The 10,587-nt window shown below is 34.6% G+C and overlaps 1 protein-coding gene across 3 annotated transcripts; it reads left to right on the top strand.

Moving 5' to 3' along the window:
• On the top strand, nucleotides 1–9,901 carry LOC109176274. Of its 3 annotated transcripts, XM_019325738.1 has the most exons (9): nucleotides 1–182; nucleotides 832–930; nucleotides 1,364–1,404; nucleotides 7,908–8,019; nucleotides 8,448–8,549; nucleotides 8,763–8,849; nucleotides 8,931–9,161; nucleotides 9,257–9,379; nucleotides 9,473–9,901. In XM_019325738.1, the coding sequence occupies exons 1-9, from the start codon at nucleotides 24–26 to the stop codon at nucleotides 9,650–9,652; spliced, it is 1,134 nt and encodes a 377-aa protein (XP_019181283.1). In that variant the 5' UTR covers nucleotides 1–23; the 3' UTR covers nucleotides 9,653–9,901. The 3 variants fall into 3 exon arrangements, 2 of the variants coding, with proteins under 2 accessions (XP_019181283.1, XP_019181282.1); XR_002053359.1 differs by lacking the exons at nucleotides 7,908–8,019; nucleotides 8,448–8,549; nucleotides 8,763–8,849; ... (1 more) ...; nucleotides 9,257–9,379; nucleotides 9,473–9,901 and adding exons at nucleotides 1,943–2,041; nucleotides 2,760–2,843; nucleotides 2,922–3,152; nucleotides 3,255–3,380; nucleotides 3,466–3,709 and having other exon boundaries at nucleotides 1,364–1,510; XM_019325737.1 differs by lacking the exon at nucleotides 1,364–1,404 and having other exon boundaries at nucleotides 7,867–8,019; nucleotides 9,473–9,897.
• Nucleotides 9,902–10,587: the final 686 nt, after the last annotated feature.

Raw genomic sequence — 10,587 nt, 5'->3', positions numbered from 1 at the left:
TTTTATCTGCTCGTGGAATACTCATGGCCGCAATCTGCTCCCAGGTCTCCTCCGTCACCGAGTTCCACCATACAAAACCGCCGAAACTGGATCAGGCGGCGGAGACGGAAGACTCTTCGAAGTCCGCTAAACGATGGGAGACGGGTGCCGGATTTGATGACGACTCTAGTGATGGCGACTTTGTATGCATCTTTTTATCTAATCTGCCATTCGAATCAATTATTTGTCGTTTTTTTTTTTTTTTTTTTTTTTTTTTTTTTTTTTTGGCTTCTGTTTCAAATTCATTAAAAATCATTAATTTTACGATTATGATTTTGCAATTCGTCATCTGCTATTCAATGTCACTCGTAATTATGATTCAATTGTTACTACTTTTTTCTTCAATTCTATTTGATTTGATGTGATTTTAATGGTTATCTGTTTCTAATCCATTATCTGTCAATTTTAGGGTTATAATTTTGCAACTCTTGTCTTCTGTTTATCTAATCTGCGTTTCACATCCATTATCTGTAAATTTTAGGGTTATAATTTTGCAACTCTCGTCTTCCGTTTATCTAATCTGCTATTAAATGACGTAATTATGATTTAATTTTTAATACTATTTCTTTCACATGATTTCAATGGACATCTGTTTCAAATCCATTATCTGTTAATTTTAGGGTTATAATTTTGCAATGTTTTGGTTGTCTTGTCTTCTGTTGATCTAATCTGCAATTTGCAATTCAAAGTTGTAATTATTATTCAACTTTTAATATGTTGTCTATTTCAATGGCCATTTCGTTCAAATCCATCTATAATAATTAAATTGTGCAATTTATTTGCTTGTGTTAGGGTGCTCCGAGACTTTGCCCTCAACTACTTTGCCCTCAAGAAGTTGAAGAACTCTCTGAACTGTCCGAATTTGCTCTTTCTCTTTGTGAGACTCAACATGTATGTATGCATCTCTATCCTATTCCAATTTTTTGAATTCAAATTCCAAAGAGGAAAATGTTTTCCACTCTACAAAAATCACCAAATTTCTGGATTTCAAATTTCAACTCGTTACAAAATGTGGCATCAAGAGTGTGTGTGGTAAATGGAAAATCATATTGGGTCATGTACAAATATTCATTTTCAATGTATTAAAAATGAATTTTATACCAGTGGTATATTTTATTATATAGCATATGTTCCATTGTATAATGATTGGTGGTAAACGTAAGGGATATTCTAAATATTATTCTCTTATTGACCAAACGGAGACCCATATATGAGGTAATTGTTAGGTTTTTAAGCCTGTATAAGTAAATCCTAACTAGCTGAAAACTCTGAAAAGCATCTTCTATCTGCTTGTGGAATACTCATGGCTGCAATCTGGTCCCAGGTCTCTTCTGTCACTGAGTCCGACCATACAAAACCGAAACTGGATGACGGAGATAAAGATGAGGCAGCGGAGACGAAAGACTCTTTGAAGTCCGCTAAACGATGGGAGATGGGTGCTGGATTTGATGACGACTCTAGTGATGACTTTGTATGCATCTTTTTATCTAATCTGCCATTCGATTCAATTATTTGTCGTTTTTTTTTTGGCATCTGTTTCAAATTCATCTATAATCATTAATTTTACGATTATGATTTTGCAATTCGTCTTCTGTTTATCCAATCTGCTGTTCAATGTCGTAATTATGATTCAATTGTTACTACTTTTTTCTTCAATTCTATTTGATTTGATGTGATTTTAATGGTTATCTGTTTCTAATCCATCTATAATTTTTAATTTTAGGGTTGTAATTTTGCAACTCTTGTCTTCTGTTTATCTAATCTGCTATTAGATTTCATAATTACAATTCAATTTTTAAGACTTTTTCTTCCATATGATTTCAATGAACATCTGTTTCAAATCCATTATGGTTAATTCTAGTGTTATAATTTTGCAATGTTTTGGTCGTATATAATCTGCTAGGGTTATGAAGATGAGGCGGTGGAGACGAAAGACACTTCAAAGTCCACTATACGAGGAGAGACGGGTACCATATCTGATGAAAGTGATGATGACGACTGTGTATGCATTCTTTTATCTAATCTGTCATTCGTTGTCGTAATTATGATTCAATTATTAGTCTTTTTTGGCATCTATTTCAAATCATCTATAATCATTAATTTTACGATTATAATTTTGCAATTCTGTCTTCTGTTTATATCCAACTGCTATTCAATGTTGTAATTATGATTCAATTGTTACTACTTTTTTCTTCAATTCTAGTTGCTTTGATGTGATTTTAATGGTTATCTGTTTCTAATCCATCTATACTGTTTAATTTTAGGGTTATAATTTTGCAATTTGTCTTATCTGGTGACGTAATTATAATTCAATTCTTAAACTATTTCTTTCACGTGATTTCGATGGACATCTGTTTCAAATCCACTATCTGTTAATTTTAGAATTTTTCAATTCGTCTTCTGTTTATTTAATTTGCTATTAATTGACGTAATTATAAGTCAATTTTTAATACTATTTCTTTCACGTGATTTCAATGGACATCTGTTTCAAATCCATTACCTGTTAATTTCAGGGTTGTAATTTTGCAATGTTTTGGTTGTCTTGTCTTCTGTTGATCTAAACTTCTATCTGCAATTCAATGTCGTAATTATTATATAACTTTTAATATGTTGTCTTCCAATCCATTCGATTTTATGCGATTTCAATGGGCATTTGGTTCAAATCTATCAATAATCATTAATTTTAGGTTTACAATTTTGAAACTTATTGCTTGTGTTAGGTTGGTACCATACGTTGCCCTCTAGAAATTGGAGAAGTGGTTGAACTGTCCGACTTTGCCTTTTCTCTTTATGAGACACAACATGTATGTATGCATCTGATCTCGATGCTATTTATTTCCCTCTCCATCAAATTACTTTCCCTGAATTTGTCTACTTTTTAGCCAGGAGAGTGTTGGAAGTTTGATAGCTTGCATGGGGGGTACCGGTGGAGCGAGTGGTTTACATCTACGGATCATTATCACCTTGAAGTTTTTGGCAAAGAGGCAGATGGTAATTCTATACGAAATTTTGTGGTGGATGCCCCTTGTTGTCTTTTGGGGGCACATGAAAAATTAACAGTACACCAATGTGTCTTACTGAAAGAGGATGAGGTGGAGCCGATGGATGAAAATGTATGATTTCTGTTTGTCATCCATTGAATTTGATGTTAAATGTGAATTCAATTCTTATTCTTATCTGTTCCAAATCCTACTATTGTTATTACTATTTTGCAGATTAATGAAAAGGTGAGCATGGAGACTGGTTGAATTTTCCAACTTTCACCTAAAGAGCTCCAGGAAGATTATGAAAGAATTGTTGAATTCTGCAAATCTGCCCTCACTCACTATGAGGAGCGCCATGTATGTATATCAACTCTACTTTTCTACCCAAATCAACTTGCCTCGGACGTTTTCTGAAATTTTTATTTATTTTCTCACATTTTAGTCAGGAGAAGCTTATGAGTTTGTGGAGATACAGACGGCGAGACGCTTTGTCATTAGAGGTATTTTTATATTCCATGCGAAAAAGAAGGCCGATGCTACTCTTGCAACTTTTAAAGCTTATACTAATCATCGTGTTCAACGAATGGACATAGACGTTTTGGGCTCTTTTACACAATGTCGTTGTAGAAGGCGCTAAGCACCTACAATACTGTTTTAAGTTGCCTTTTAGTTTATTGCATTTTGTTTTTAATTTTAATTTATTCTTTATAGTCAATATGATGATTATTGTAGTGTTTATATTTATGTTTAAATTTTTAATGAGTTTTTTTTTTTTTTCAAAATGGTCCCTTGACTTTTGATTATTCTCAATTTTGTATTTCGACTTTTAATTGCACCCAATGTGGCCCCTAACTTTTATAAACTCCCAATCTGGTCCTCCGTTAGGTTTTTTGTTAAGTCACCGTCAATTTTGAAGGCATTTTGGTAACTTTAGTAGCTTTAAGCCTATTGCAACTTCTATATGTTTGACTTCACGCTTATTGCAACTTCAATGCCAGAGATTAACCCCAAATAAAAAACACAAATCCTAAATTTTAAACTACACAAACTTTAAGTTCTAAACGACGATTCTGACGAAGCAGTTAAAGTATCATCGACGATTTCATGGGGCTTCGAAGGTTTGGCAGTAATACCTTGCCAATATATGGTAAGCAAAGGTTTTTTTTTTTTTTTTTTTTTTTTTTTTACAGCTTCAATGTTTGTTTTTTTTTATGAATTAATGTTTCTTTTAGACTTTACAGTAACATTTCATTCGAGTCCGGGTTCCTGGTTCCTGAGGTCAGCCGGGAGACCCCACGCCATGGGGTCGAGGTTCTCGTCTCTCTTGCAAAGAACGAACTAAACACTAGGTTACATCACATACTCTCCTACATTGTACATTTGCAACCCTTGCACAGCCACGAGCTCTTTCCCAATGGGTTGCATAGAAGGTCCCCAAAGGTCTCCATCGCATGCTCGCGAGGTGGGCCTTCACATCCTTGATGAACACCTCGGAGTCCTTGTAGCTTGACAGGGCTGCCTTCAAAGCCCACCTCGGAGTCCTTGTAGCTCGACACGGCTGCCTTCAAAGCCTCCTCATGCGCCCAGCGCTCCCGCGCATGACTGGCAATTAACTTGGCATACTTGCCCTCCAATGCCGCAGGCTTGCTCCCCATGGCCTTGTGCGCCGCCTCCAACTCTTTGCGACCCTCATCTCGGCCCCCAGCTGCGCCCGAGGGGGTCCGTAATTATCAAGCGGCTTTGGTACTCTCTTGGGCTGATAACTTCTCGCAGCCCCGAGAGTGGGGGACTGATGATGGAATAATTACGAAGCGAACTCAGAGCGAAGCAATATAGAGCGAATCACAGCCGGCACCGAGTGGACTACGCACGCGACCGGACAGACCATGGAGAGGTCTACCTATCACGGGGTCCCCGGCTACTATGCACACAGAGTGACGAACCACCCCGGGGTCGGCCAAAGGAAACAACTTGCATTAAATTAAATAATGTTGAATACAAAGAGGAATAGTAAGAGACCAACAAGAAATGTCAGTATGAGAACGAGCATCACGCGCAAGAGCGTGAGCTAGCTTATTCACTGAACGAGAAATATAATTGAAAGACACCACTTCAAAGTGTCGACGAAGATCACGACAGTCACGAATAACACAACCCGCATATGATAAATCCGATAAAGTACCATTAATAAAGTCGCACACAATCTGACAATCAGTGAAGACTTGAATCCTTTTAAGACCCCTTTCCTTTGTCCAGGATAGTGCTTTCTTCGATCACCGCCAAAGCCTAAGCAAGATGGGAATCATTTAAGCATCGTAAATGTCAACTTTTTGCCGCCATAAAAGTGTCATCCTCGGCCATAATCACAATACCATAAAAAGCTTGATTTGAATCATTACATAAACCTTAGCTACGTCTTGCGCTGTAGGTACATTAGTCGAAATGAAGTCAGCTGCAACAATATCCTCATGCATGGCTGCATGCTATCACTTTCATTTAAAAGCCTAGCAACAACATACCTGACTCTAGAAACAACTCTATTCATTTAAAAGTCTCCACTCTTACTTAGCAAGTAGAGCTATGTTGAATATGTTTAAACTTTTAAAGTTCATTCCCCCATGGAATTTTGGAACACCTAATCTTTCCCATGCAATAAAACTTACATATTAATATTAATTTCATGTATATTTTATTTTACATCACTCATAGGCTATAATAAATAATTCATACTATTGAACGAGCCAACTAAATTTTAAATTATCCCGTTCGATAATTTTTTCAGACTAGTTTTTATTGTATGTTGTTTCCTTTAGCTCCTAGTATTCGCTGATGAAATAGATTATTGTGATTGAACAATAAACACAAATGAAACAAGAATAAGAGAAGAGAGAGAGAGAGAGAGAGAGTAAGTGTAGATTTTATTATTCCAACATCATCAAAAAGGTCATATATATAATAACAAATGTAACTTAAAAGTAATAATGAAGACATAAATACTATGACTGTTACGAGTAGTTATAAATACTATGACTATTGAACGAGCCAACTAAGTAGGATGCAAAAACGATATTGTTTTATTAAAAACGTGCGTCTCCCCTTAAAAAAAAAATTCAGGTTCAATTCCCAGCAATTAGGGCTGGGCACTTCGGGTTTCGGTTTCGGTTTCGGTTTTTCAGTTTTAAAAAAATAAAACCATTCGGTTTAAAATAGAGTTCGGTTTCGGTTTGAAAAGTTCGGTTCGGTATTCGGTTCGGTTTTGGTGAAAGTCTACTATTTGAACGTTTCTTTTTTTGCCTGACCGGTTGTTCAGTTGGCTCACTTGAAGTGCCACTTGAAGTGTTTTGTTGATGACAAGATGAAAAATCATTCATCTATAGTTAATATTTGAAAAATAAAAATTACTAAAACACCAATTGGACTTACAACTTGGAGTTGAGATTTGAGGACTTGAGGAGTTAAAATTATTAATTATTAAAATATTTATATACATAGAAATTTAATTAAAATATAATCAACAATTAAAGTAATTATATAATAATTTTAATAAAATGATAATTAAAGAATAGGAAACATGTATCATAGTTAATTATATATATATATATATATATATATATATATAGGTGTATGATAATAATGATAGAATTATGAAATTTTTATAATTAAATAACAACGGTGTAATAACGGTATAATGGGTATACCCTTATTAGCATACAAATGTGAATATAATATAGACATGAATGTGGGTATAGCTTAGTGGGTAAAGCTCTTCATTTATAACCAAATGAGTAAGGGTCCAAACCTCACCTTAAACATTTAATATAATATATATATCTATTAATAAAAAAAATAGAAAACCGATCGGTTTCACCTAAACTAGGACCGATCAGATTTTCGGGTAGGAACCGAACCGAACAGTTCGGTTCAGTTCGGTTCGGTTCGGGTTACCCGAACCGATTTGCCCAGCCCTATTCGGGTTGGGTTACCCGAACCGATTTGCCCAGCCCTATCCGGTTCGGTTCGGGTAACCCTACCCGAACCGATTTGCCCAGCCCTACCAGCAACAACATTCATTCTGGAATTTTAGTTCATTCATTTTGAAACTTTTAGTTCATAGATTAGATTATGGAATTATAGTTCATCGATTATGGAATTATAGTTCATATGTTGTTGCTGGGAATCGAACATGATTTTTTTTTTTAAAGGGAAGACGCGCGTTTTTAATAAAACGACGTCGTTTTTGCATCCGTATGCACCATGCACAGCATAATTTGCCGACTGTTACAGTAGTTATATAATCCACTCATAATGTCCATACTAAATAACAATTATAACATTCAATTTTATTGGGCCAGCCTTACTTTGGAGCTAAGATTGATATTTTTTAATATTTTTTAAGAGTTAATTCTTCTTTGGTGACGATTCTAAATTTAATCTCAGACTATTGTTTTTGACATTTAACATCACATACTATTATTTTTTGTCACTTTTAGTCATTCTCATGACTGTTCTTATTTTTTATGAGGACATTTTTATATTTTCATATTTTTCTTTTAGTAATCATATTTTTCAACCGGTTTTAGTAAAGTGCTAAATTAATTAAACCGATAGAAATCGGAAAAATAAGAAAAGAAAAATGTGAAGTGACGAAAATACCCTTACTAAAAATAAGAAAAGTCATGAGAAGAATTAAAAGTGTTCAAAAAATAATAATCTGAAATATTAAATGAAACTAAATTTGAAATCGTTACCAAACCTATAATGTAATTAACTCTTTTACTAAGGTAATTTTCGGGTTTTTACTGTATATTCTCGTAAAATACTCATGGCCGGCATCTGCTCACAGGTCTCTTCCGTCACCGAGGCCGACCATACAAAACCGAAAACGAAACTGGATGACGGAGATACAGATGAGGCGGCGGAGACGATAGACTCTTTGAAGTACGCTAAACGAGGGGAGACGGGTGCCGGACTACATGACGACTCTACTGCTGACTCTGTATGCATCTTTTTTATCTAATCTGCCATTCGATTCAATTATTTGTCCTTTTTTTTGGCATCTGTTTCAAGTTCATCTATAATCGTTAATTTCACGATTATAATTTCGCAATTCGTCTTCTGTTTATCTAACCTGCTCTTCAATGTCGTAATCATGATTCAATTGTTACTACTTTTTTCTTCCATTCTATTTGATTTGATGTGATTTTAATGGTTATCTGTTTCTAATCCATCTATCATTTTTAATTTTAGGGTTTTAATTTTGCAATTCGTCTTCTGTTATCTAATCTGCTACTCAATGTCGTAATTATAATTCAGTTTTTTAGACTTTTTCTTCCATGTGATTTCAATGAACATCTATTTCAAATCCATTATCGTTAATTCTAGGGTTATGATTTTGCAATGTTTTGGTCGTATCTAATCTGCTAGGGTTTTAAAGTTGAGGCGGCGGAGACGAAAGACACTTCGAAGTCCCCTGAACGAGGGGAGACAACTACGGGATTTGATGACGAAACTAGTGAAGACGACTTTGTACGCATCCTTTTATCTAATTTGCCATTCGTTGTCGTAATTATAATTCAATTTTTAATACTATTGATTTTAATGATCCACTATCTGTTAATTTTAGGGTTATAATTTTTCAATTCTTTTTCTGTTTATCTAATATAGTCCAATTTTTAGTACTATTTCTTTCACGTGATTTCAATGGACATCTGTTTCAAATCCATTATCTGTTCATTTTAGGATTGTAAGTTGATACGTTGCCCTCTGGAAAATGGAGAAGCGGAGGACCTGTCCGACTTTGCTCTCTCTCTTTATGAGAAACAACATGTATGCATGATGCATCTTTATGCTATTTACTTCCCTCTCCATCAAATTACTTTCCCTGAATTTGTCTACTTTACTTTTTAGCCAGGAGAGGGTTGGAAGTTTAAGAGCGTGCATGAGGCTTACCGGACGGAACATTGGTGTTCTTGTGCCACTTCTTATCACCTTGAATTTGTTGGCAAAAAGGCAGATGGTAAATCTATACGAAATTTTGTGGTGGATGCCGATTGTTCTGCTTTTGATCCATATGAAAAATTAACGCTATACCAATGTGTCTTACTGAAAGATGATGAGGTGGGGCGAATGGATGAAAATGTATGATTTCTATCCATTGAATTTGATGTGAATTGTGAATTCAATTCTTATTCTTATCTGTTTCAAATCCTACTACTGTTATTATTATTTTGCAGATTAAGGAAAAGGTGAGCATGGAGACTAGCCTAATTACTTACGAACTAAAATGTAATGAGCTCCAGAAAGATGAAATTGTTGAATTCTGCAAATCTGCCCTCACTTACTATGAGGAGCTCCATGTATGTATATCAATTATCAACTCTACTTTCTTGCCCAAATCAACTTGCCTCGTTCGGTATCTGGAATTTTTATTTATTTTCTCACATTTTTAGTCAGGAGAAGCTTATGAGTTTGTGGAGATACAGATGGCGAGACGTTGTATCGTTGGAGGCATTTTTATATTTCATGCGAAAAAGAAGGCTGATGCTACTCTTGCAACCTTTAAAGCTTATAGTGATGATCGCGCTCTAGATATGGACATAAAGGTTGTGGGCTCTTTAAGTCGCCTTTGAGTAGTTTATTGAGACTTTGCCCTCAAGTAGTTTATGGAAGTGCAACAAGGGTAAGGGACATTATAAGGGTGTGTTTGGTACTTTGGTTCATGGGTTTACACACTAAAAATGTTTTCAAATTTTACTCATGTAACCAGCCGAGCACAATTATACATCTGTTATGGATAATCCATAATGTGGAATAAACTTTTATGTATATCCTATTTATGTTTCAAGGCATTGACAAATGGAAGGTTTATGTGTGTAAGACACGGGGTGATGGTGAGCCCATTGAAAACGAGGATATCAATTGTGTATTTACTTGTTTTTTATTTTATGTCACGTGGATCTGATGTCTCAATGGATTGTTCATACAATTACAAATGGTGTTCCATATTACAATTACAGCTAGTATAGTTCTAGACCAAGAGTTTCCACGAATTAGAATCAATTAAACTCTTGGGCATGTCTCGAACTGAATTTGAATTAGTATCACAATAATGATAATTTCAGATGTCATACAAGTACATTTTATTGTAAAAATATGAAATAATCTTATTCGTCCATCTGTATCAATCAATAAGAAAAAAAAAATAGACAGATATTGAAGGGTTCAAATGATAACATATTCTCAAGTAAAAAGTGAGACTGATCATATTTATCTATCTATCTATGATGGAACTAATTGACCTATGGTATGTATAAACCAATTAAGTTCACATAAATAATATAATAGGGGTAAAATAGTAAGATGAAATAAATGTAATACTTTGTAAGATTTTTTGTATTAGCATAAGAATATTACAAATTGCATTCGGTAGTAGAATTGGATATGATTTGTAAAGTTAGGAAACCCTAAGTCATAAACTCTTTTTAGACCTCAAATTATGAGATACTAAACCGCGAATTTACCTTCTTCAGTTATTTTCAAAATCTTATCAATCTACGTCAATACA

Source organism: Ipomoea nil, unplaced genomic scaffold, assembly GCF_001879475.1.
Source record: "Ipomoea nil cultivar Tokyo-kokei standard unplaced genomic scaffold, Asagao_1.1 scaffold0688, whole genome shotgun sequence".
NCBI lineage: Eukaryota > Viridiplantae > Streptophyta > Magnoliopsida > Solanales > Convolvulaceae > Ipomoea > Ipomoea nil.
The sequence above is the reverse complement of the archived record's forward strand: the minus strand, read 5'-3'. Positions and strand labels throughout refer to the sequence as shown.

What these genes read in the sequence shown, in the direction of transcription:
- LOC109176274 (XM_019325738.1), top strand. Translation starts at nt 24, where the DNA reads ATGGCCGCAATCTGCTCCCAGGTCTCCTCCGTCACCGAGTTCCACCAT. An exon ending in GACCATACAAAACCGAAACT is followed by an intron (nt 1,405 to 7,907) that starts GGATGACGGAGA and finishes AAAACCGAAAAC; the next exon opens with GAAACTGGATGACGGAGATA. An exon ending in CTCTTTATGAGAAACAACAT is followed by an intron (nt 8,850 to 8,930) that starts GTATGCATGATG and finishes TTTACTTTTTAG; the next exon opens with CCAGGAGAGGGTTGGAAGTT.